This window comes from Pholcus phalangioides, unplaced genomic scaffold, assembly GCF_987345545.1.
Source record: "Pholcus phalangioides strain wild (caught in Gottingen) unplaced genomic scaffold, Ppha-v1.0 ptg000027l_1, whole genome shotgun sequence".
Taxonomy (NCBI): Eukaryota; Metazoa; Arthropoda; class Arachnida; order Araneae; family Pholcidae; genus Pholcus; species Pholcus phalangioides.
The window spans coordinates 14,211,830-14,235,624 of NW_028301617.1; the positions used below are offsets into that span (position 1 = coordinate 14,211,830).

Consider the following 23,795-nt stretch of genomic DNA (forward strand, 5'->3'; position numbering starts at 1 on the left):
TTTTTTTTATCTTGTATGACATGGCTTTTGTCAAATATTCAAATTTCATCTCCATTAATCGTTCTAATAAATTGTTTCTGTCAACTCAAAATCTAACCGAATCCGTTGAAAAATTTTCTTGTTATTTTTTTTCAAAGAACAACCGCTACGAACTACCATCCTTCGTTTACCGGATGAGCTGAGTTCAGTCAAAGTCGACAATATTTACCCGATGATGAGCTTGGCCGAACTTATATTCGCTGAAAGCCGAGAGCCCTGTATAATTATTATTGTATTGTATTGTATATTCGCTGAAGTCGATCGTTAAATGATCATTATAATTAGTCATTAAGAGATGCAATAGGATCCTTTCGCGGAGTGGATTCACTAATTCCTTGGAGGGATTCATTCGTGGTCAAGTTCATCCTCAAGTGCAGGTCAGTAGATATAGGCCCGTTTTAACATATTTGGAGGAGAGAAGCTGTTTTTTTAATAGAAGTGGGGGGGGGGATGTCTGTTTTCTCAGTTTGTCAATTAAAAGCATGGGCGTTAACGAGACAAGATCTCGATAATCAGCCCCGTTGATCAATCACCCATCAAAGATCCTGAACATTTCCATTGGGGGGGGGGAGGCAGAGCAAGATCATAAGAAACCTTATTGTTTAATTTGGAATAGCTTTGGTATAAAAGACCACACGAAGTTGGTGACTTTTTTCCGACGATAACTCGCCAGTGCTGATTGCGCTGCCTGGGTTGTCGTTCTAGATGAGGCATATTCAACACCACTGTGCTCCCCGAAACACCTACAGTGCTGCAGGCTCATGTTCGATTTCGTGCTCACGGGCACTTGATCAACGTTCCTATCAAACACCTTGTGCAAATTATATTCAAGGATTGAAATCCTGATTTTGTGCATTTGCACGTCAAACTTGCCGTAATGGGTTGCAGGCAGTACTCACAACTAGAAAAAGGTTGAAGACCTGTTACAGGTACCTCTTATCCAGGTGGTGCTAGTTGTTGTTTCTTCTTGTTTTAGTTGTTGTTTCTTCTATAGTTTCTGGGAGACAAATGCAGTATAATCCAGATCCCATGGCGACTTTTTTTGCGGCGCCAAACACATCCGACGGCCTAAGAAAAAGTTTCCAAGGCCGTGACTGACTATGGACAACAAAAAAAACCAGCGTAGAAAACAACAAAAGTGGAAGCCAACAATAATAGATAGATTACAAATAAATATTCTCAGTATGAAAAAAAATAAAACTCTGACTATCTTCGAAGTAATAAACCGATCTGGGCACAAGTCATTCTGAGTATCAGACTTTAAAATAATAGTAAACTAAAATGATGATATTTTTTTACTACACTGAAAACGGAAGAACAGAAGTGACAAAAAATAATAAGAATAAATATATCGGAAAAATACAACGAAACATAATCCTTTTGAGACAAGACAATGACACGTTTAGAAAGTGGAAAAGGAAATGACGGTATTCCAAATACTGTTATTCAAAGGGAGATGCCATTTGAATTTCCCGCATTACTAGCACCACCTGGAATGGAAAATTTAAAAAAAATAATACATTAACCTGGCATCATTATGCCTGCCTTGGTGACTTACAGCAACCTTAGCAAATTGAATTATACTGCATCTGCACCAAAACTAGAGATGGGTGAAATGGTTCTTTTCCGTGAGCAGCTCTGAATTGCTTGCTCACTGAAATGAACCAGTGCTCTTTCACGGCTCTTCCGCTCTTTTGAAGAGTTGATAAAAAGCACCATCTAGCGAGGGTTTTTGTAAACTCTTGTGGTTTACTTTCCCCCTAAAAATCTGGATTTTCTTTTTAAATTACAGCACTCTATTTACAATTTAGTTGATGGACACGCATTGCATTTCAATTAAAAAATCAACTAGAAAAATATGCAAAAATCAATCTTTTCATTCCAAAAAAAATACCAATAAACTTTTTCCCTTATAGAAGAGGGATCTCATACACTAGACCAGGCACATACGAAGATGGCGAGGAAAAAAAATCTTTCCATAATACTGTATTTGCATCAACACCCATGTTTTCATGCGCTCATTTACGTAAAAATCAATAAACTATAAATATTCATCTTCTGTGTCGTCTTATTTCAGCAATACCCTGGACAGCTTTTGATGTAGTTTTCTGAGACATCTCACATAAATAAACGAGTAGGCCTACGACCTTCTTCTTTTGCACAACTGCCACAAGCGTTTTTCCCGTAGAGAATACGGCTGCCATACAGACCAAGATTTCTAGAATATAAAGGTGTAGACTACGATTTCAGGAAAAAAATCTTCGAGAGTGCAGGTTGGGTCCCCAGTAGGAGGTTAGTTCACATAAAAAGCTATTATTAGTATAAACGGGAAGGAAAGAGGTGGACAATTGCCCCCCTTCTTTCGTTCACTAATAACATCCTCAGTGTGGGAGTGTCTGAGATAAGAGCTGCCCTATAGACAGTAAACCTGGACACAAAAGAGGTTAAAAGTTACATCAGCAAAACAGAGGCAGAGCGTATGTCTGTATTGTCTCTCTGTATAGGCCCCTGCGCAGGTGAGGAGATATTCTCACACTTCAAAGTTGGCAACCAGGGAAAACCATCTTTCCCTAACCTCCAACTGTGCCACCAATATGACTCACGTTTGCTGAAGTGGTTCTCAACCTTGGGTAGCTTGCAGCCTGATTTCATTTATTTTTTGTAAGTCAAAGGCCTGGCCAAACATATGACTAAAGTAAAATGAATGGGGAGAAAAGAAACGGCCAATGACTTGCTGCCTGGTATGAATGATGTCACAGAGCACGGCTGTGTTGAGGAAACACAGGTGTCTAATTGGTGTTCAACATGAACTGATTGTTTTTCCTGGGATTACACTAATAGCGACAAAACATTTTGTTGGTGCTGCAATAAAACTGGTTTATACTAAAAGAATATATTATTTTTTTTATAGACATTGGAGTACCATGAAACAGTTTCGAAACCATTGATGGTTCTGTACAAATGAGAATGTTGGAAACTTCTGGTCTAAAGCTCCACCCACAAGCACCAGTAATAGTAAGGGATTTTATTTATCTAGTTTAAATAGCATTGAAAATACTGTATAATGATAATTGCCCATACAACAATAGGGTGGGATGCAGTAAACCGCTCTTGAATTGATTTACTTTCCCTTTCTTGAGGTCAATGTTTTTCATTTTTGGATGGCAATGGATGTTTTCAATCGAAAAAAGTATGGGCCTTCCTTACACTGGTATACTCAAATCTCGAGTAGCATAAAGACCAAAGTGAGTTGTCGACTGAACAACTGAAGTTGCTCGTTTTCCCTAATGCTGTGCTGCTGAAAACATTTGAAAAGACTGAAGAAAAATGACACATTGTTTTTTTTTTAGCTTCACACATTCATAAGAATATATTAGTTAATAAACACAATGAGAAGATCGACGAGACATAAAATTTACCATTTATTAGCCTAAAAAAAATCTGAGGAGACATCTTGACATGAAAACGGTGAGCAAGATTATCTAGTTAATAATGACCGGATGCATACAAAAAAAGAAACGTACAGACTTGCCAATTCTCCAAATTTAGGTGGGGAGACTCCAGGATTTTTAACCCTTCCTCCTGCTCTCCAGATTTGTTCAAATTTCTCTGGATTTTGGCGGAAAATTAGATTTTCCATGAGCTGTCATGTTGTCATGACGTCAATGACTACAGTCATTGTTAGGGAGAACATCCATAGAAGCAGCCGTGGTCATTTCTGTCGAGCAGCCATTAAAAAAGTATTGGTGATCACATTCATATAAGCAACTGGCAAAGACGTGACTGTTTACTTAGCGTTTATCTGCAATTGTTTATCAGGGGGATGACCTTGGTTGTCGAAATTCCTGTATAATCATTATTGTATTCCATTAACAGCCATGTCGTAAGCACAGTAAGTTTTTTCGTCAGCAGCTTTGTATTTTGGGGTTTCTAATTGTTTCCTCTGATTAAATATGTCGTCAGAAAGAAAATATAAAACTGCTTTTAAGAGTTTGTGTACCCAAGATGATCAATCACTGATAGCATCCACAAAAAGGGAACATTTATGTACAGTATGTAGATGTGATTTCCGTATTCTGCATGGAAAGACTGACATTGAATTATATTCTGTTCCGAGACAATGTGTGTGTGCAGAACCTGCCTGGTGAGGGGGGGGGGGTTGGAACTTTTTCTTAATAGATGGGGAAAAAAATTTTGGGAAAAATTTTGGTCGGGTCTTTGAGGGGGGGGGAGGGGGGATCCCCCCTCTCGAGAGAATCTCCGGATTTCTTAATTCCAAAACTTAGCACGTCTGAGCGTGGGAATAGGTGCTCCATCTATATGTGAGAAAGCATATTACAACTATAAATAAATATTTCATAGTCATGTGTTACTGGAGTAACGAGAAGGCTATCATGCAAAATCCTCAGTCAACCGCTTACAAAGGTAAATATGCCAGGGCCAAATTTAGACCTTGGGAGCCCCAGGGTGTCTATGGTTTGGGAGGTGCTTCCTCAAAAGGAATTTGAAAAAGGATAATCTAATCGTTAACGTAGAGCTCTACCAAAACAAATTTTGACCAATAAGTTATTATTTACAAAAGCATTGAAGTAGGGGGTCTCTCCTTCACCCACATTTATACTTAAGGCCAAAAATTCTTCCTATTTTCTGCTGGATTTCCTCCTCTTTGTGGTTTTTCAATTGCAGAATCTCCTGAAAATTCGTAGTAGGAAAAATTATAAAACTTTCTAAAATATCTGAATTTTATGAAATTTCAGAGTTTTTTAAAATTTTGCTAATTTTTTGGAAATGTGTAAAATTCACTGCTGATACTTTGAAGCTACTTTAGGCAATGAAAATAATTAATCAAATCTACATAACTCAGTGAATTTATTGCACATGAATGAAGCTGAGAAGTTATACATGCATAGAGAAAGAACAGCTATACAGTAAGTCCTCCTTTCTGCATCTGAAAAATCCTTAACCCTTGCAGTGCCAAACCCGAGACATTTAATCTAACTTGATTCACTTTATTTTGGGAAATCCCAAAATATCTCAGGTTTTTAAAATGACCTCATATCGGCAACTCCGAGCTCAGGTACCATGGTAAGTTTTCTTCTCCGGATGACATGTTTTCCTTCTTTCTGTCAATAAACTTCCAGGGGGCAGAGTGCAGAGTCAGCTTTTGTTCAAAGTTTGATAACGGAAAGTGGGGAAATGGATGTTTTTCTTTCCCTTCAAGGTTCGCAAATAACAGAAAACCATAGTTTTACCCTTATTTGTTCTATTATTATGTGTTAGAGAGGCAGAGCATTTATCAGCTCCGTAATGGAAAAAAATTCTTCTTGAAAATAGGTGGCAATTTCTAGAAGGTCAAACTATTTCTACTGTGGCAGTTGTAATGCCGATCAGGAAAATTTTAAAAACTGCTGAAAGGGTTTATAAACTACGTTTACAATCCTCATCTTTGAAACACTGCTCTCTTGCATCATGTAAACACAGAGAACCCACTCTTACATGATTCATTGTTGTTCTCGAATAATTTTCTTATCAGTATGAATTTGCTAAATGATCTCTCTGCGGAACAACTCAAGATCATCATGCTCAAACACAGTAAAACCTCCTCTCGATGGCCATTTTTTTTTTGTAACCAAATGGGTCCCATAGTCTTGAACATTACGAGTAACCTTAGAACATCTGCCACTTTGTGTGTGGAGTTGGGGAAAAAATATACCTATCGTGGCGAGAAAAAGTACTTTTCAAGCTGATTTTTGAAGAAGTTCCCCACCAAACCCTTGTCCTGAAATTTATGTTTAAAAAAATAAGATCATGTATGCTGTCTTTTCCTGGCTAGAAATGCTAGATGGGTATATTGACCTCAGATATCATAGAGGACAACAGAAAGCCTGTTGTCAGCACTCTAATCACTTGAGGGATATGCAGGTTATTCGATTTCTAGAAATCCTTTGTTTATTCGGCACTCCCTATTCCACGGGATGGTTACATCCAAAAAAAAATGGTGCTTGCAAATAAGAATAGAAATATCTGAGGTACAGGCACGGATCTATGGGGAGTGATCATACCCCGCCCCCAAGAGAAATGGGAATATGATAATGTTACATTCAATAAATCCGTTCAAAATTATTTGTATCAATGTTTTTAATGAAATAACGAATTCAAGAAAACTTTGACTGAAAAATAGAAAAAACCAGGGTATTTTTTTTTCAAAAAAAGTCGGAACAGAGAAAAAATCGTGACTATCCCAGAAAATACTGAAAAACCATATTCACAGTGCAAAAATCATTCCTCCCAACAGCGAGCTCCAGATCCACCCCTGCCAAGGTATTAATTTTTTTTGAGAGGAATGTAGACGTGTCAACCTTTATTTTTTTAAACAAGAATGTATGTCAGCATCAGTAGGGGTCTTAGGCATCTTAGGGCTGCGCAATTGTACAGTTCGCCCAAATAATGGGGAGTGCCGAAGCAAGTTGGAAAAGTTTTATAAACATTCTAGAACTTTAAGGTATTAAAAGAAAATCACTGCAAAATATATATGAAAAGTTACCAAGATGAGAAAAAAAATTGAAGGTTTGGGAATATATTACGATGATTTTTTAGGAAAAGAATCGATGAGCAGTGCACCTATATATACAGGGTGATTATGAAAAAACTATCCCGACATATGGGCCCCTAACTATCATACCATTTACAGAAACTGAATGAAATTTTGGCATAAGGTATTTTGAGGTATGCGCTCAAGAATGATATGGAAATCAACAGTGTCACTCTAACAGTTACGGTTACAGTGAGAAAATTTCGAAAATATCAAATGGCAACACCAAGTTTTTTGTATTGGAATGTGATCTCCATTGTGAAAAACCCTAAATAGCGTTCGAACGGCAACTGTAGCATGAAAATCACCGGCGGTAGATAGGCTAAAAGTGAGGACAACCAATAAGGACAGAGAAGCAGCATAAAATAAAGCATTTTATTGTGTTTCACAAATTTTCCACATGACCTTGTGGAGGACTAATCAGGCTGGGATCTCAGCCGAAGAAACGGTGTGACGAATGAAACAAACATTAATGCTCTGGTGCACGGCAAAGTCCTTTTTCCTTGCCTAGCTCCGGGGATTTTCGTGCTACAGGTGTCATTCCAACGCTATTTAGTGTTTTTCAGTATGGAGATCGCATTCCAATCCAAAAAACTTGGTGTTGCCATTTGATATTTTCAAAATGTTCTCACTGAAACCGTAACTGTTAGAGTGACACTGTTGTTTTTCATATCATTCTTGAGCGCATACCTCAAAATACCTTATGCCAAAATTTCATTCAGTTTCTGTGAATGGTATGATAGTTAGGGGCCCATATGTCGGGATAGTTTTTTATAATCACCCCGTATGTACATAGAGGTTTGTTCCAGCCGAAATTACCCTTCACAAAATTCTGGATCTGAAAAACGGACCCGTTACAAAATAAAAATTTATGAAACCATAAATTTGGCATTTCATTTCTTTTGTGATAAATTAACAGGATTTATTTCACTTCCCACAAAATTATGTAGTTTTCACAAAATTAGTGACCATTTCACAAAAATAGGAACGTGAAATTTTTTGGTTGGTATCTGGAGAAACAGGGCAACAACTTTCTAACTGAATTTTTCGGGCACACGCGGACTGTATAAAAAGTTAATTTTTATATTTTTATAACTATATAAAATCTCTTAAAACATGAATGACATATCTGAGTACTACACATTTCTGTAGAAAGTATCCTCTACGATCAACGGTTCGCCAGTAAAATGCCATTCGCGATGTTTTCTATGCACTCTGTATGTATAGTCCGCAACAGACACACCCACATAAGAAAATTGCATTCATCACTAATGAAATCTTAAGGAATGGTAAGTTGGGGGGGGGGGTGTTGCTTGCCGCGTTTTTGTTGAAAAGGTGTCGATTTTCGATCTTACATCTATACCCATCTATAAATATTTAAAAATATATATTTTTTGTATGCAAATTTTCAAAGTAATTTTAACTAATCAAATCCCTCTCAGAAGAAAAAAAGCTGTAGATAACTTTACTAATTCAACAAACTTTTCTAATTTGTGGAGTAATTATTATTTCTTTAATTTAGCCAACTAGGAAGAAGCAGGAGGGTGGGCATTGATCGAGGAGGGTGATGGAGAGACCCCCCAAAAGCCCGATAATATGGAAAGATGAATCCGTCCCATATTTAAGGGAAAAGTAGTGGTTAGCAATAAACAATAAATCACCCCCTCCGACACATTGGCCTGGATCTCTACCAGGAGATGGGGACTGCTGGTTTTGCACAGGGTGCCACTTGGTCTAATGCAAACCCTGTGTAAATGCTTCAAGAGTTTCTAATGTTGGACCCGATCGAATGCCTTCTGGAAATCCCGTTAAACAACATCTACCTTTTGACCTTACCCAAAGCCTTAGTCTCATTATCATAGAAGTAAAGGAGGTTAGTTGCACCTGACTTTCCCTTCCTGAACCCAAACTGCATACCCAACAATACATTATTCTCGTCTATTCATTTTACCAATTGCATTTTTTTAATTTCCAAAATTTTCGTGAAAGATCTAGTCAAACTCACTGGGCGATAATTGGTTGCCGCTTCTCTACTACAATTTTGAAATATCAGAACCACATTAGCAAGCTTCCAATCTCTTGAGACGATACCCTCAGCTACACTACTCCTGTAAATCTGTACGACTGCCCCCCCCCCCCCAACAATTCATTAGCACATTCCCTGAGGACTCTGGGATAGATATCATCTGGCCCTGGTGCTTTGCTTGCACATACATTTCTTAGAAGATTTAGAACCCCCCACGTCTTTCACTTGAATATCGTTGAGGGTTTTACCACCCCATGCAACACCCATACATTGAATATCGTTTTCACTATTAAAAACTGACGTGAAAACGTCATTGAAAGCACTACACATGCATACATTTCTCTCTACTCTAGACCCTCTTATCGAGAGGGGGCCAACTGTCCCCTTATATCCATTATTGACTTACCTGAAAAATGATTTTGGATCAGAGCCAATGTTATCTGTGAACGTAGATTGATCCTTGCTTTTTACTATCTCTTACCGCTTTTTTCATCGCCCTTTTTTATCAGTAAACAATGACAGATCACCTCATTCCACTTTTACATTCTCTGAATGTTATTTTCTTTTCAGGATAAGGGTTACGCACGCTATCCGTAATCCATGGGGGGTGCGATGTACAAACACGCTTTATACAAACAAAGGGTATAACGTCGTCCAAAACAGCTTCGTAGTAAATTCTTTCGAAGTTAGTTCTCCGAAAACAAAGAACCATTCTTTTGTTATCAATCTTACCCGAAGAAAAGTCACAGAGAAAACTAACGACACGATATCAGGAAACAGATATTCCCCGGATATTATGCTAAGGTGAACTCGGAAAGTAAAGTCCCGGCGTAGACAAGATGACTTTTCTTTCTGAGTTCACCTGGGCATAATATTCAGAGAATATCTGTTTCCTTGATATCTTGGGCTGAGAAAAACCATCTATCTCTATCTAAACCGTCCCACCTGGGGGCCATTTCCTGAAGTCAAGAGAGGCTACTAATGTCTCTACTTCGGCGCCTTACGCCACAGTGCGTGATATAAGGAAGGCGGGGTCATGTCTCCGGTGGTGTAGATGGTAGCGTGCTTGCTCGGTATGCAAAAAGGGCCTTGGTTCATGTTCCAGCGGAGACAAGATTACTTTTCTTTCCGAGTTCTTACCTCAGCATAATATCCAGAGAATATCTGTTTTCTTGATATCTTGGGCTGAGAAAAAGACATCTATCTCTCTCTTAACGACACGATAATCACTGGAAGAAAACTCGTCCCTACCGTAACATGTTGAACAAGATCCTTCGAATTAGTGAGTACTAAATCCAAAATAGCAGTAAACCTAGTGGCTTCTGATACATGCTGATACAAAAAATTATCGAGCACCAACTTAGGAAAACCGCCTGGCAGTCGAGTGGTTAGGGAACTAGCTTCTCTCTGTGCAGATCTGGGTTCAAATCCCGGTTTGTGCATGGATGTCTACTAGCCTAACAAATTCCCTGGACGGATCATGCTGATCCCTTGGGAATACGTGATGAAAAAAAGACCTCTTTCATGTATTTCTAGCTGAAAGATTCTCCCAATCAATACCCGGATAATTGAAATCCCCTTATATGACAACCCTCTTACGCTTACACACGTAGGAAATTTTATCATGAAGTTTGGCTGTGCAGTTTGGATCCCTATTCGGCGGATTCTAACAAACCCGTACAATAAGTTTGTGATGCCTTTTGTTTTCAAACTCAACCCATATAGTTTCAACATCACTTCTGCACGTTACACTCTCTAGCCTTCAAACATGATTTCACGTGCATCAAGACTCCACCCTTCGATCTATTTCTTAAAAAAAGGTATCGTATCCTTAGATGTGCAAGAAAGATCCATCCCATCGTTTGGCCAAAATTCTGTAATGAATATAAGATCTAGGCACTCCACAGTTACAATTTCCACATTTTGGCAAAAAATGATTGATTTCGGGAAAACAATTTTTCAAATGGATCTCATTTGGCTAACAATTTACAAATCTGGGGATAATTTTGCCAATGTATACAAATACAACGCCACAACAAGCAAAATGCCCAACGAGGTGGCTGTAGTGGGCGAAGTTTTTCTGCAATTACACTCATGTCCATAAATTAAAGATAATTCAGAATCACACGGAAATCGAAATCTAAAGTAAAAATTTCACCTGTAGAATTATCACACACATCTGCAAGAATGATATGCAAATTTCAGGAAGCCACCAGATGATGCCGATAGTACGTCACAATGACGAGAGTGTAAGAGGGGGGGGGGTATATAAGGAATGGTGGCAAAAAAGTGAAATTGTTCACAAGAGTTCTGTAAGGCGCTCAGTGCCATAAGCGAATAGTTATGACACAGAGGACGCACGTGGATGATTTTTTACGTGGTAGACTTATCGGCCGCCTGGAATGTGGGTGTACTCAGATGGAAGTATCCGAGGAACTTGGAATTGCCCAAAGTGTCATCTCTAGGCTTTGGCAACGATTCCAAGATAACGGAAATGTCAGTAGACGTTACAGTACAGGTCGCCCCCGAGTTACAACGCCGAATGAAGACCGGTATTTGGCAGTAACTGCCAAAAGAAGCAGACGGAGCACAGCATCCGACCTGTCTCGTCAGCTATCTGCAGCCACGGGTACCACAGTTTCAAGGCAAACCGTGTACAGACGTTTGGGAGATATTGGTCTATATGCTCGCAGGCCTGTCAGATGTGTTCCGCTCACGGCAACTCACTGTCGGCAGCGATTAGCCTGGAGTAGAGAACATGCAATGTGGACATCGTCACAGTGGGCTTGTGTGATGTTTTCCGACGAGTCCAGGTTTAGCTTGCAGTCTGATTCACGTCGGACTTTCATATGGAGAACGCCAGGTACCCGTTACCACCAAGACAACATCATTGAACGACACCGTTACGGTGGTGCAGCATTGCTCGTTTAGGGTGGAATTATACTGTGTTCCAGAACAGATCTGCATGTTCAAACCGAAACCATGAAAGCCCAAATTTATCGGCACATCATTCTGGAACAACATGTACGTTTGTTTAGGGGTGCCATGGGCGCAGAATTTGTGTTTATGGATGACAACGGCCGTCCTCACTGAGCAAACATCGTAAACGAATGCCTTGAATCTGAGGATATAACCCGTATGGAATGGCCAGCATTCTCACCTGACTTGATTCCGATAGAGCATGCGTGGGACATGCTTGGCCGACGAGTTGCAGCCCGTCAACCACCTCCTACATGTGTACCGGAACTTCGGAGAGCATTGCTTGCTGAGTGGAGTGATCTTCCCCAAGATCAGATGGATAATTTGATACTCAGCATGCCTAGGCGTTGTACGGACTGTATTTCATCGCATGGGAGACATACAATGTATTAACCATCATACCAACCATGTAATAGTAAGTTTTTGTAAAGGCGATATTTTTTACAATTGCTCCAGGGAGCGAAAATCGTAGTTTTTATGAATGGTATCATACAGACACCATTGTTTTTGTTCTTTATCTTCTGTTTAATAAATGGGCTTTATGAATAAGTAACGTTTGTTTTGTTTCTGACCCTTTATTTGCCGGAGCTGGCATTATCCTCAATTTATGGACATGAGTGTACAAGATGGTAACATTACTCTTCACGAAGAGAAGAAGCGCCAATCGTGAAAGATGATCGAACTTGGCTTCTAACAAGATTGAATATCTCAGTTCATTTTTAAAGAGCCTGCAACTCTCTGCTGGGGAGGAATTCTACTTTCGTTGGTTGTTTGGCGCGTAACTGACCGTTACAAAAATTTTAAACGCTATAACCAGGGCCGCAACTAGGGGGGGTGTGCAGGCTAGTCTGGTGCCCCGGGCGCCGGACCAGAAGGGGGCGCAAATTCCACTCTTTAACCTCCCCTTCAACATTATAAGGGGTGCGTGCTTACCCCGGCTGACCAAACATCTAGTTGTGGCCCTGGCTATAAATCATTAAATATTCATCGGATTCTATAACGGAAAACACTTTTCCATATTAGTTTTTCACAAGGAATCTCGTGTATAATTGTCGGGAGGTCGATAGTATGCGCCATGTTTGTGATGCATTTTTCCTTTTTTGTCAAATCGTTCGATGCTGTATGTTTTATCTGTTTATATTGTTAAAACGTATTTTCTGCTAAATATAGATTGACCATATCACCCTTTAACGTAACTGTGTTTTTCCCCCACTTTATTCAGATATATTTCGCTGTTGTACCCCATTATAAGAGCTAGCTTCAAAATTTTCAAATCGTGTGGTTTCATGATTTTGAGTTTTCATTGATAAAATGAACAATGTTAATAAACATAGTTACTTACTTGAGTGAACTGACATGTATTGAGACATGATAAGCTAATACAGTTTTCTGGAAGAAATTAAATTGACTTGTTACATTTTAATTAAAATTTTCAATAAAATTACAATGAATTTTAATCGTATTGATCGAGTCAATTAACTCAACTTAAAATTTTAATTTCTATCACTATTTGATCTATCAATCAGGGCATCCCTACCTAGAACGTTATCAAAGTTTCGTATATTTCTGAAGAATATGCTCTGCAGTATAACTCTAGATCAGATAGTAAAAACTTTATTCCTGGACTTATGGTCGATCCCATTTATAACGTTACTGCTTGAAACACCTTCCCGATTAAAATGAATCTTTTCCGTGGTCCCAACATTTACTAACACTCATCGAAATTCCCCGTTTAAAGCGTCTTCCCGCTTACAACGTTTTTTATGACTCGTTCTTGGAAAACGTTATAAGCGATATCTAGTGTATATTATAACTATTGTTGAAGTGATGATTTCGATATCTTACTTACTGTATAGCAAGGCCGTCTTAAGAGTATCATGCACCCCCTGGCCAAGTGAAGAAGCTCTTGCGAAAAATTCAACAACTTATCTTTTTCCCCTATTCTATTGAGGCCCCCGGGCCGTGCCCGGGTGGTCTCATGCGTTAAGACGGCACTGCTGTATGTTGACTTATAGAAAAGGTTATGATAACTCTATCTTTTTCCAGGTAATCAAAGATTCTTATCAAAATATGAAGAATTCTCCTGATTCTGTACAGGTGGAAATACAACAACAGTATTTGCAACAGTATTGAATTGGATAAGGAATTTAATAAGTTTAAGGAATTTGCTCTCAACTTAAATACATCTTCTCCATTCCTCTAACTCTTTTGGAGAATGGATGAATCGATCTTCTATGAAATTATATAACGGACACGATGTAAGAGGGGATAATTCTAGTTTTATTCGGATCTCGGCATCATCGAGTGAAATGAATTCCGAACCGATTTCTCATGATCACTTCGTTATTAAAGATTATCCGCAAAAGTGTGAGCGCTGCAGGAAAGCATTTTTAAAAAGCTCTGAATTGAACATTCACAAAAGATTTAACACTAGAGGGAAGTCACATGAGTGTGATGCTTGTGGTAAAACGTTTACCCGAATCAGTAATTTAAATATACACAAAAGAGTTCACATTGGACAGAAGTTATATGATTGTGATGTTTGCGTTAAAAGATTTTTTGAAAACTTCACTTTAAAAAGTCATAAAAGAATTCGCACTGGTGAGAAGCCATATGAGTGCGATGTTTGTGGTAAAACGTTTGCTCAAAGTGGAAATTTAAATATACACAAAAAGGTTCACACAGGAGAAAAACCATATAAGTGCGATGTCTGTCATAAAACGTTTTCACATACCTGGCATTTAAGTAGACATAAAAGAGCTCACACTGGTGAGAAGCCATATGAGTGCGATGTTTGTGGTAAAATGTTTTCTCAAAACGGCACTTTAAGTAGTCACAAAAGAGTTCACACTGGAGAGAAACCGTATGAGTGCGATGTTTGTGGTAAAAGGTTTTCTGAAAATAGCACTTTAAGTAGTCACAAAAGAACTCACACTGGTGAGAAGCCATATGAGTGCGATTTTTGTGGTAAAAAGTTTTCTGAAAACGGCACTTTAAGTAGTCACAAAAGAATTCACACTGGTGAGAAACCATATGAGTGCGATCTTTGTGATAAAACCTTTTCACGTATCGGACATTTAAGCAGACATAAAAAAGTTCACACTGGTGAGAAGCCGCATGAGTGTGATGTTTGTGGTAAATCTTTTGCTGAAACCAGCAATTTAAACAAGCACAAAAGAGTTCACACTGGAGAGAAGCCATATGAATGTGATATTTGTGGTTAGACGTTTGCCTAATTCGGCAGTTTAATCAAATACGAAATACTTCACACAGGCGAGAAACCATATTATATGAGTGCAATGTTTATGGTAAAACTTTTTCTGAAATCGGCCATTTAATTAGTTACAAAAGAAATTCATACCGGAGATATAAGCCACTTGAGTGCGATGTCTGTGGAAAACATTCTCTCGAATGGACACTCTAAGAGACACAAAAAATGTCATACTGGAGAGAAGCTACATGAGTGTGATTTATGTGGTAAAGTGTTTTCTCGAATCAGTTATTTGATCCTAGATAACTAAACAATCGTCTAATAGACTACCGAGTTCTGCCGGTATTGCGAATTTATGATATTGCCGTTGCGCTCGCACCACCTCACTCACAGTACTTTCATAACGAGTTAGTAAAACGAGTTTTTTTAATATATGTGTGTGTATGTATTTTTATTTTTTCAGCACTGAAATATTATAATACTTTTCTTAAATTATAGTAATTTGTGTGAAATAAATAAAGAAAATATAAAAAAATATACGTGTTTTTAATTCGTAGTCTATATGAGTCGAATGATTACTTACTGATTTAAGTTTAGTTATCTAGGGATGAATAAGCACACAAAAGAGTACAGGCGAGTGCAATTATTGAGGTAGGAAGTTTCCTATAATTGGCGCTTTAAAACGCCACAAAATGGGTACTGGTTAGAAACCGTGTAAGTGCGATTACTGTGATGAAATGTTTTCTTATAGCGACCATTTCATTAGCAGAAAATAATTCACATTCGTGAGAAGCCGTATCAGTACTGTTTTTGTTGTGAAATATTTTCTCAAAAACCTGCAATTTAACACTTACAAGAGGCTCCATATTCACTATGACGTGAAAGTGAGTGGCATACCGTTTGTGTTCTGTACTAAAGTTTTCTGCCATCAGAGGTTTCACGCTGGAGAGATGTCATAGTTGTGCGATCGGTCATGGATCAAACAAAATCTTCGATAATGTATTCGAACCAAGAAAAATAAAAGCTGAAAACTCTTAGGCCCAGACCTGACTGCGAGGCGGTGGGGGGGGGGTTAACATTTTTATCATTTTTATGAGTTTTAACATTTTTTCATGTTATTTATCCCTTTTTTTATAAAAGTATTATTATTTTATTGAATACACACATGCTTCTGAGAAAATTGGTACGAGAAAGAATAAAAGTTAAAATTTCATGTCCACTCTTTAGTTGACACCCATCATATCGGATACCGTAGTTTATTTTTAGCCTTTTCTTATTCTCATCACAATTCGAAAAAACATGCCTCTCGTTATAACAATGTCTGCTAAGGAACATAAAATTCATGAAAAAAAAAATCGAATAAACATACAGATATAATATTTTATAGTACGTAAGCCGGAGTAACTTCCCGGATTGATAAACATTAGAAATCTTTTTAGCAGAAATGTAAGAAACATTGATATTTCATAAAACGGCAGGAAATGAATATTTTCTTAAGTTATGAAAATTTTATTCATTGAGACATGTCAGAGACACGGTTTTCACACCCAATTCAACGTAAATACAGTTTAACATTAGAAAGACCACGTCGATTTTTCATAACGAAGCATATTAATTGCTGAAATCCCGCTAGCATTTGTCACTTCCAGTGGAGATGGTGATAAGTACAGAGTTATGCAAGACGTGCCAAAGGATAGCGCTGTGACGGCCCAGAGAAAATTTTTTAGCCGTGAAGAGACCGGGAAAGCCTTGATCGGGATCATCGTTGTGTCCGTGATTATCACGTTATCTAGCCTTGCGTTGAATGTGTACGACGACCCCAGCTTCAAATTTAGAGGAAACTGTTCTCGTTCCCAACCTCTTGGTGATGGTGTTTTTTTCACGAAATGTAATACAATTTATGGCATTCGTGTTTTTGTCAATAACACACCGACGATAAAAGGAATTAATTTAAATTCCAGACAAATGTATAAACTTATCGAGCATGCGATCGATATCTTGATATGAATAAATATTTGAACTGAATAAACTTGAAGTCTGTCTCATTTTTTGAACTACGCGTAAAATTTATTCACATGACATTTTAATTAAAAATATATATATATATTACTTAAGAAATGTAAAATCTTCAAACGACAAAATAAACAATTTTAAGTAAATAAAAATCGAATGATTACATATATAATACAAATAAAATAACAAAGATAATGAAAAAACGATATATAGATGAATAGTAACGATAAAAACATAAAGGAAATAAAATGTTGACACAAAGATAATAAAAATCAAATAGATAAACGATGAAACATTAAAAAATAAAATTTTGAATGATTGAAAAATAAACGAAATGAAAGTAATATGATGACACTAAGATAATAAAAATCAAATATATAAAATAAAGAAAAATTAAAATTTTTGAATAAAAGTTTGAATATATAATAAGTTGGAAAGGCTTGAATTAAAAAAATATATATATCAATGGAAATAAAGTGAACTAAAACAAGTGAAATAAATAATTTTTAAGTGTTTGAAGTGAATAAAATTGTTAAAATAAAAGCATGAATAAAGTGTTATAATGAAAAACTAAAAGTAGGTTTAAATTTAAAAAATAATATCAATGAAAATAAAATGTTCACACAAAGATAATAAAATCAAATAGATAATATAATAACGATGAAACATTAAAAAATAAACGAAATGAAAAAGATAATAAAATATTAAAATTTTTGAATAAAAGTTTGAATAATTAAATATAGGATAAGTTGGATAAAGTCAAATAATGAAAAAACTAAAATAGAAATAAAATAATAAAGTGCGGGAAGACACAATATCTTTCTTATTTATGTGGTATAAGAAGTGATGTCTAAAGAATAAGCTTTTCAAGTGTGTAGTTACAAATCTCGTTTCGTTATGGAAGGAAATATAGAAATGTTGACAATGAAAACTTGTTTTTTTTTTTGTGTGTGCATATTTTTGGTATCTAATCTCTTAAAGATCCAAAGACGATGGGTAAAAATAATAACGCTTGGAAAGTGAGCGTTTTTTTGGATCATGTTTGATTAATTTGTATATATTTTTCTTTTTTTATAAAAAGGTTCTTCTCGAAGGAGCATAATTTGAACACTAGTGGTTAAGTAGCATCATCATCAACGAACTATATCTTTTCAAACTTGAGGATTGAAAAAAAGCTAGAGAAAAATCTTAGTTTAGTGCCAAAATTAACATTTTCGCCGTAATTTGGCGACTTAATGTTTTCTCTTTTAAATTCATTTCTAATACAACTACATGTCCAAAGAGAAAATCGAGACGACATTTGATAAAAAGTTTTTTATATAACGACATAGTGAATAATTTTCACGGGAGTTAAATATCGGTAGTGCTGCCATCTAGTATCGTCATCAACGTGGGTCACGTGATCGACCATCTTGAGAAAATTTTTAAAAATTTATTTAAAAAAAGGTTTGTAGAAAATAATTGAAAAACAGTAGATATGGTTCACAATATTCGCCCTTTTCACCAATAACTCCGTGGACAATCGTCGATCATAAGCACATCAAAATTAGGAGCGACGTTTTTTAATACTTCCTTAAACGTTCTACGTTTTATTATTTTTATATACTTATTTCATAAGGCATTTGTCTAGCAAGTCAATTTGGTTCAGTGGAAGCACACTAGCCTGGAGAACGAAAGACTTTATCAGTTGTCATGGGTTCGAATCCCGATAGGGTACTGGAATAGTTATTTTTCCAAATAAATAAGACCGACTGCCATTTTGAAAATAACTACGGTCGACAGGTAGTCTGGTTCGAGTGGTGCGACATCCTGAAAATATATCGGACAGGTAATCTGGTTCGAAAGGTGCGAAATCCGGCTAAAAAAGGGAAGTCGGTCAAAAACGTGCGAAACATTTCCAGTGGCGCCATCTAGCGGCGGAAATTGGCGTAAATCTCGGTCAAGCGACCCCAAGACTACTGGGTGTTCGGTTATGTGGTGGAACAATTTAAATATTTTCATAAATTTAAATATTTAAATTTATGTGGGGGAACGGTTTAAAGCGTGTCGAATTTTCAAAAATGACTTAACACCGCTATTTTATTGCAGTTTCTCTTTTCTCTCCCCCCATAGTCCAAATAACGTATATATCAAGTGTGAATGAAATCGGGCCACCAGTCACCACCTCTGGCGCTACATTGGTCAGTTTACGACTGGGGCGGCGGCAAACCCTTTCGAATAGGGGCCGTTCAAGTATTACGTCATCATCGATGGAGGGGAGGGGGCTTCCGATTTGCTGACTTTTGATGACAATGGGGGGAGGGGGTTTCGGATAATGCTTACGTCATCAACCATCCTTTATGAAAATATGAGTTGGATTCAGAGGGGCAGAGCTGATGACGAAATTTTGCTGACGGGGGGGGGGGTCAAAAATGGCTAAAAATTTGCTTACGTAATACTTGAACGGCCCCATAAGAGTAGTTTAACTGACAGTCTGAGTGCGTATATAGTGTTGTGTTTGATTTTTCAGTGCTGCCATCTATGTTTCAGAAGTGAACCAAAGTCTGTGATTTTACCACGACTTGGCTAATTTGCTTAATTTTGGCATAATTTTTGGGGATAATTAGCGATGTCTTGCATCTTCTTGTATTTCGAAGTCCAATTTAAGCGATGAGGACGGCTTTGACGGTCAAGGTTATAAGTGATAGGAAAATACGCATGCTATTTTCTATTACTCGTTCGCCGGGAATATGGAACAATCTTCCACGGAACCTGCCACATGCGACCAGCGGAAGAGATCCTATGCGAATTGTTACATATTTCGACGATAGGGAAATAACGAACATATCCGCAGGGTATTTAGCCGAATATGTTCGCAGGCGAAGTAGTGAATGGGTGTATGAACCATCACCAAGGGTAAATTAACCACTTAAGCGGCAATGACGAGATATCTCGCATTCATAAAAGCCTCTTATTTTAGCATTGACAATTCCCCATATTTTGTAAAGTTGATTTCTCAGTGGAAAACTTCTGTCTATAGCATACAATCCTATAAATTTTGGTTCATAACCTGCATCATTACTAGTTGAATGTACTGTGAGAATAACAAAACAATTCATTCGTGGAATTTTTTCCAAAAAAAAATCATGTTTGGAATATTACATGAATTTTGCTTTAAATTTAACATAAATGTGACCCTTCGATTAAAAACGGCGTTTAGGTAGTCCGAAATTTATTACTGTTTTCAAGATATCGAGAGGTTGGTGTGCTAACCCACGACCTAGTATATAACAGGAAGTTATATAGGAGGTAAAAGTCGAGTTGGTAAAAGCCCGAAAAACGCTTGTAAACGTATACATTTCGGACTTTTTATAAAGCAATTCGGTAAATGCTGATATTTAGCAACTTTCACGAAAACTAGTAAAAATGCGAATTTTCTAATTTTTATGAATTTGAAAGCTTGTCATTTATTAATCATAACGATCCTGATACTCATTAAGATGATAATTAATTATCTAATTAGTCATTCAAATTCATAAAATTGCGAATTTTTCCGTACACAGTGCTAGGTGGCAGCGATCACACACATTTAAATATTACTCACATATATTTATATAATATATGTTTATAAAATATACACTGTTTATACTAATATAAATTTCCCTTTTTATATTATTGTTGATACACATAAACATTACTATGTGCAATACATATATTGAGAACAAATGCCATAACGAGCTCATACACACACAAATATTCAAGGTTACAAAATTACCATCATACCATGAAAGTGTATTTACAAGAACATTCATAACTTATACAATGTGTATTACTTAAATATTGTTTTGGATAATTTTCCACAAGACTTCGAGATTGCAAAACAAGAACCGGTTCGACGGACAAACACATATTTATTTACAGAACAGCAATTCACACGTATTTACAAGCTAATCAGAGAGCTAACAACTTCCTCGCGAAGTTCAATGATAAAACTGACTTTTCCTCCTTGTGATCGCCTCACTATTTATAGTTCTAGTCGAAACTTTGAAAAAAGAACATTCCATAAATTTCTATTTCATTGTACCAGGTTTGTGGCGCCACTGTCTGGATGGGCGTAACCCTCAGGAATGTTCTCCAACCCTCCGCCAATCGCACGTATTTCCACCAAATCGAAACCAGTATCAACAGATTTCGATATTTCTGAGAGCCATCGAACAAATCGCGCCATCTATCTTCTATAGATCGTGCCATTGCCCCCTTTCATAGAATTGTTTGTCTTGACAATTCAGTCCTTAAAGCGGCGGGTTGTCAGTGTGGTTAGAGGCCAGTCTGTTGAAGTGGACCACCTTGCACTTCGAGGATGGCGTTTTCGGATCCGAGCTACGACGTCGTTCAGTCTCTTCACGACTCTGTAGAGACCTTCCCATGACGTCTGAAGTTTCGGGCACAGTCCTTTCCGGCGCTGGGGGTGAACTATCTCTGCAGTCCTACAGAAAACACAACCGCCGTGAACTACTTTTCTTGCTGCTTTAGGACTGGTGCTAGGCAGTCCTTAGCAGCGGTCCTAAGTAACTACTAAAAAAAAGTCCTTAGCTTAGAGATAGTACCGAAAAGTCGAACTACTGGCCATCTAAGGACAAATCAGGGCTTAACTACTTTTTTTCGGCTAAGGACCGCAGAGATAGTTCACCCCCTGGAGTCCCTCGACGTATTCTTCCGGTGGAAGAAAAGCATCTGGCGGTCACCAAAACAGCAGGCAGTCGAAGATCTCGTCCCATCAGCATCTGTGCTGGTGAGAATCCAGTGCTCTCGTGGACGGCAGCACGGTAGGCCAGCAGGAAAAGCGGTATTTTTGCGTCCCAATCCTGTTGGTTCTGCGACGCGAAGAGCAAGAGATGATTCAAAATGGTTCTGTTGAATCTCTCGACCATCCCATCGGATTCCGGGTGGAGCGGAGTTGTTTGCGTCTTCTCTATTCCTAGACGCTTGCACATGCCACCGGAAACCGCTGAAGTGAAGTTCCTTCCCTGGTCGGAATGAATCAGCATGGGGACTCCGAATCGAGACACTCAGTTTTCACCAGAACTTCAGCCAGCGTCACTGCTTCTTGCGTTTTGAAACGGCTGCTCCGCAAACATTAAAACGGCATTCCTGTTGAAATTTATCGGAATAAAAAAAACACCAAGCATGCAAACCATGCCCCCCCCACATGCTTGTGCAGGGTCCCTAGATTGGGATCTTTTGCGGGCCCCCGGCCAGACTTTTCACGGGCCCTTTCTGTAGCTAATTTACAGCGTAAAAAAGCAAAAAATGATGAGAATTATCCCAGGCCTAGACCCCTGTCTGCCCCACCATTGTGGGGGGCCATGATGCAAATGTAACCTGGGTAAGAAGAAGAAATCGTATGCAAATCTGCGTCACAGTGAATAAAAGGCACGGACGTCATCCCTGTAAAGTTATTCCAGCGCATAACCGTTCTAACAGTTATAACGTATGGGATAATGGCGCACTTTGGCAATACATTCGTGCTGCCTCTGCGGTACTTCCGTTTGCTGCTCCGTAAATGAAATGCATGTCTGCTTTTTCAGTACTACTAAAGTGCGCCATTACCTCGTACGTTACAACTGTTAGAACGGTTACACGATGGAATAACTTCACAGGGCTAACATCCGCACCTTTTATTCACTGTGACGCAGATTTGCATACGGATCTTCTTCTTCCCGAGGTTACATTTGCATGCTTGGTGTTCTTTTCTCCCGATAAATTTCAACAGGAATGCGCTTTTAACGTTTACGGAGCGGCCGTTTCATGTTAGACCATGCATTGTTTGTATTGGTGTGTAGTATTACCTCTTAAAGTTTTTTCCATCTTTCCTGAAACACCCTGTATGAAGAGGCCCTTGGTAGAGCAGGAATTAGGAGGCTCTTGCGACAAGAGTCAAAGATGTTAATTGGTCAGTGAATGTATGCTGTTTGAATTTTGCCCCTCCCCCAAACATATAAAGGGCCTTGGGCAAATGCCCCACTTGCCCGTACAAAACGTAGGCACTGTATACAGGGATAATGTACAGGGATGAATTGCAACTGAAGCCAAACGTCGTCGTATCAATGGGTAAGGTCAGGAACGTAACTGGGAGACGTATAGGGTTTTTCATTGCGTTTTCATAGATACACTAAAATCTCTCTCCATAGTTGATTACCTCTACTCAAGGACAAATCTTCTGGAATGGCTGATATTAAACCCATAGCTTCTACCGCCCGCTGGACTATTTCCCCCACGTGCCAGGGGGCGATATTGCCGACTTTGACAAGCACTGCTTTAGTGGCCATTCTCGGTTATTTTATAACTTAATTTAATAAAAGGTTACCCAGCCAGAGACGGGGAATTGACCTTTCTATTTTTTTTTTGCACTATTTATAAAGTTATGACTTTAGTCCGAATTATGTGCATCTGGGTCATAACTAGGATTTTTGCTGTCCAAGGTAAACGTGTGTGTGTGATTTTTCCACCACCCCCACAAAACTTTAAATTAAATAATTTTATACAAATACACCACCACAACAGGCAAAATGCCCAACGAAGTGGCTGAGAAAAAGGTGTCCATAACAAATATGAATGTCATATATTTCAAAATAAAGCAACCCGATTAAAAATGCAATTAGAAACATTATAAACAATATATATACACGTGATAAAATATTGTACAATGCCCATAAAGAATACTTATGGTTGTCAGATTCTAAGTATGGATAACTTCTCGATTTCCCCCAACATGCTTATCGTACTTCTTTTTAAACGTGTCAATTGTGTTACAATTTAATACCTCCGGGGGTAAGCTATTCCATTTATTAACCCTATTAGAGAAAAATTCCCTGCGACACCATAACCTTGCATTGTCCCCTACCAATCGATACTGGTGTCCCCTTGTAAAAGCAGTCGATTGGCGGTGTACTAAA

The 23,795-nt window shown here is 38.0% G+C and overlaps 1 protein-coding gene across 1 annotated transcript; it reads left to right on the top strand.

The window, feature by feature from the left end:
* Positions 1 to 183: 183 nt before the first annotated feature.
* On the top strand, positions 184 to 15,360 carry LOC149068516 (uncharacterized). Its single transcript, XM_089251869.1, has 3 exons — positions 184 to 416; positions 2,951 to 3,054; positions 13,683 to 15,360. The coding sequence occupies exon 3, from the start codon at positions 13,856 to 13,858 to the stop codon at positions 14,858 to 14,860; it is 1,005 nt and encodes a 334-aa protein (XP_089107995.1). The 5' UTR covers positions 184 to 416; positions 2,951 to 3,054; positions 13,683 to 13,855; the 3' UTR covers positions 14,861 to 15,360.
* The last annotated feature ends 8,435 nt before the right edge of the window (positions 15,361 to 23,795 follow it).

Excerpts from the sequence above, each read along its gene's own strand:
- LOC149068516 (XM_089251869.1), top strand. The coding sequence starts at position 13,856 with ATGAATCGATCTTCTATGAAATTATATAACGGACACGATGTAAGAGGG.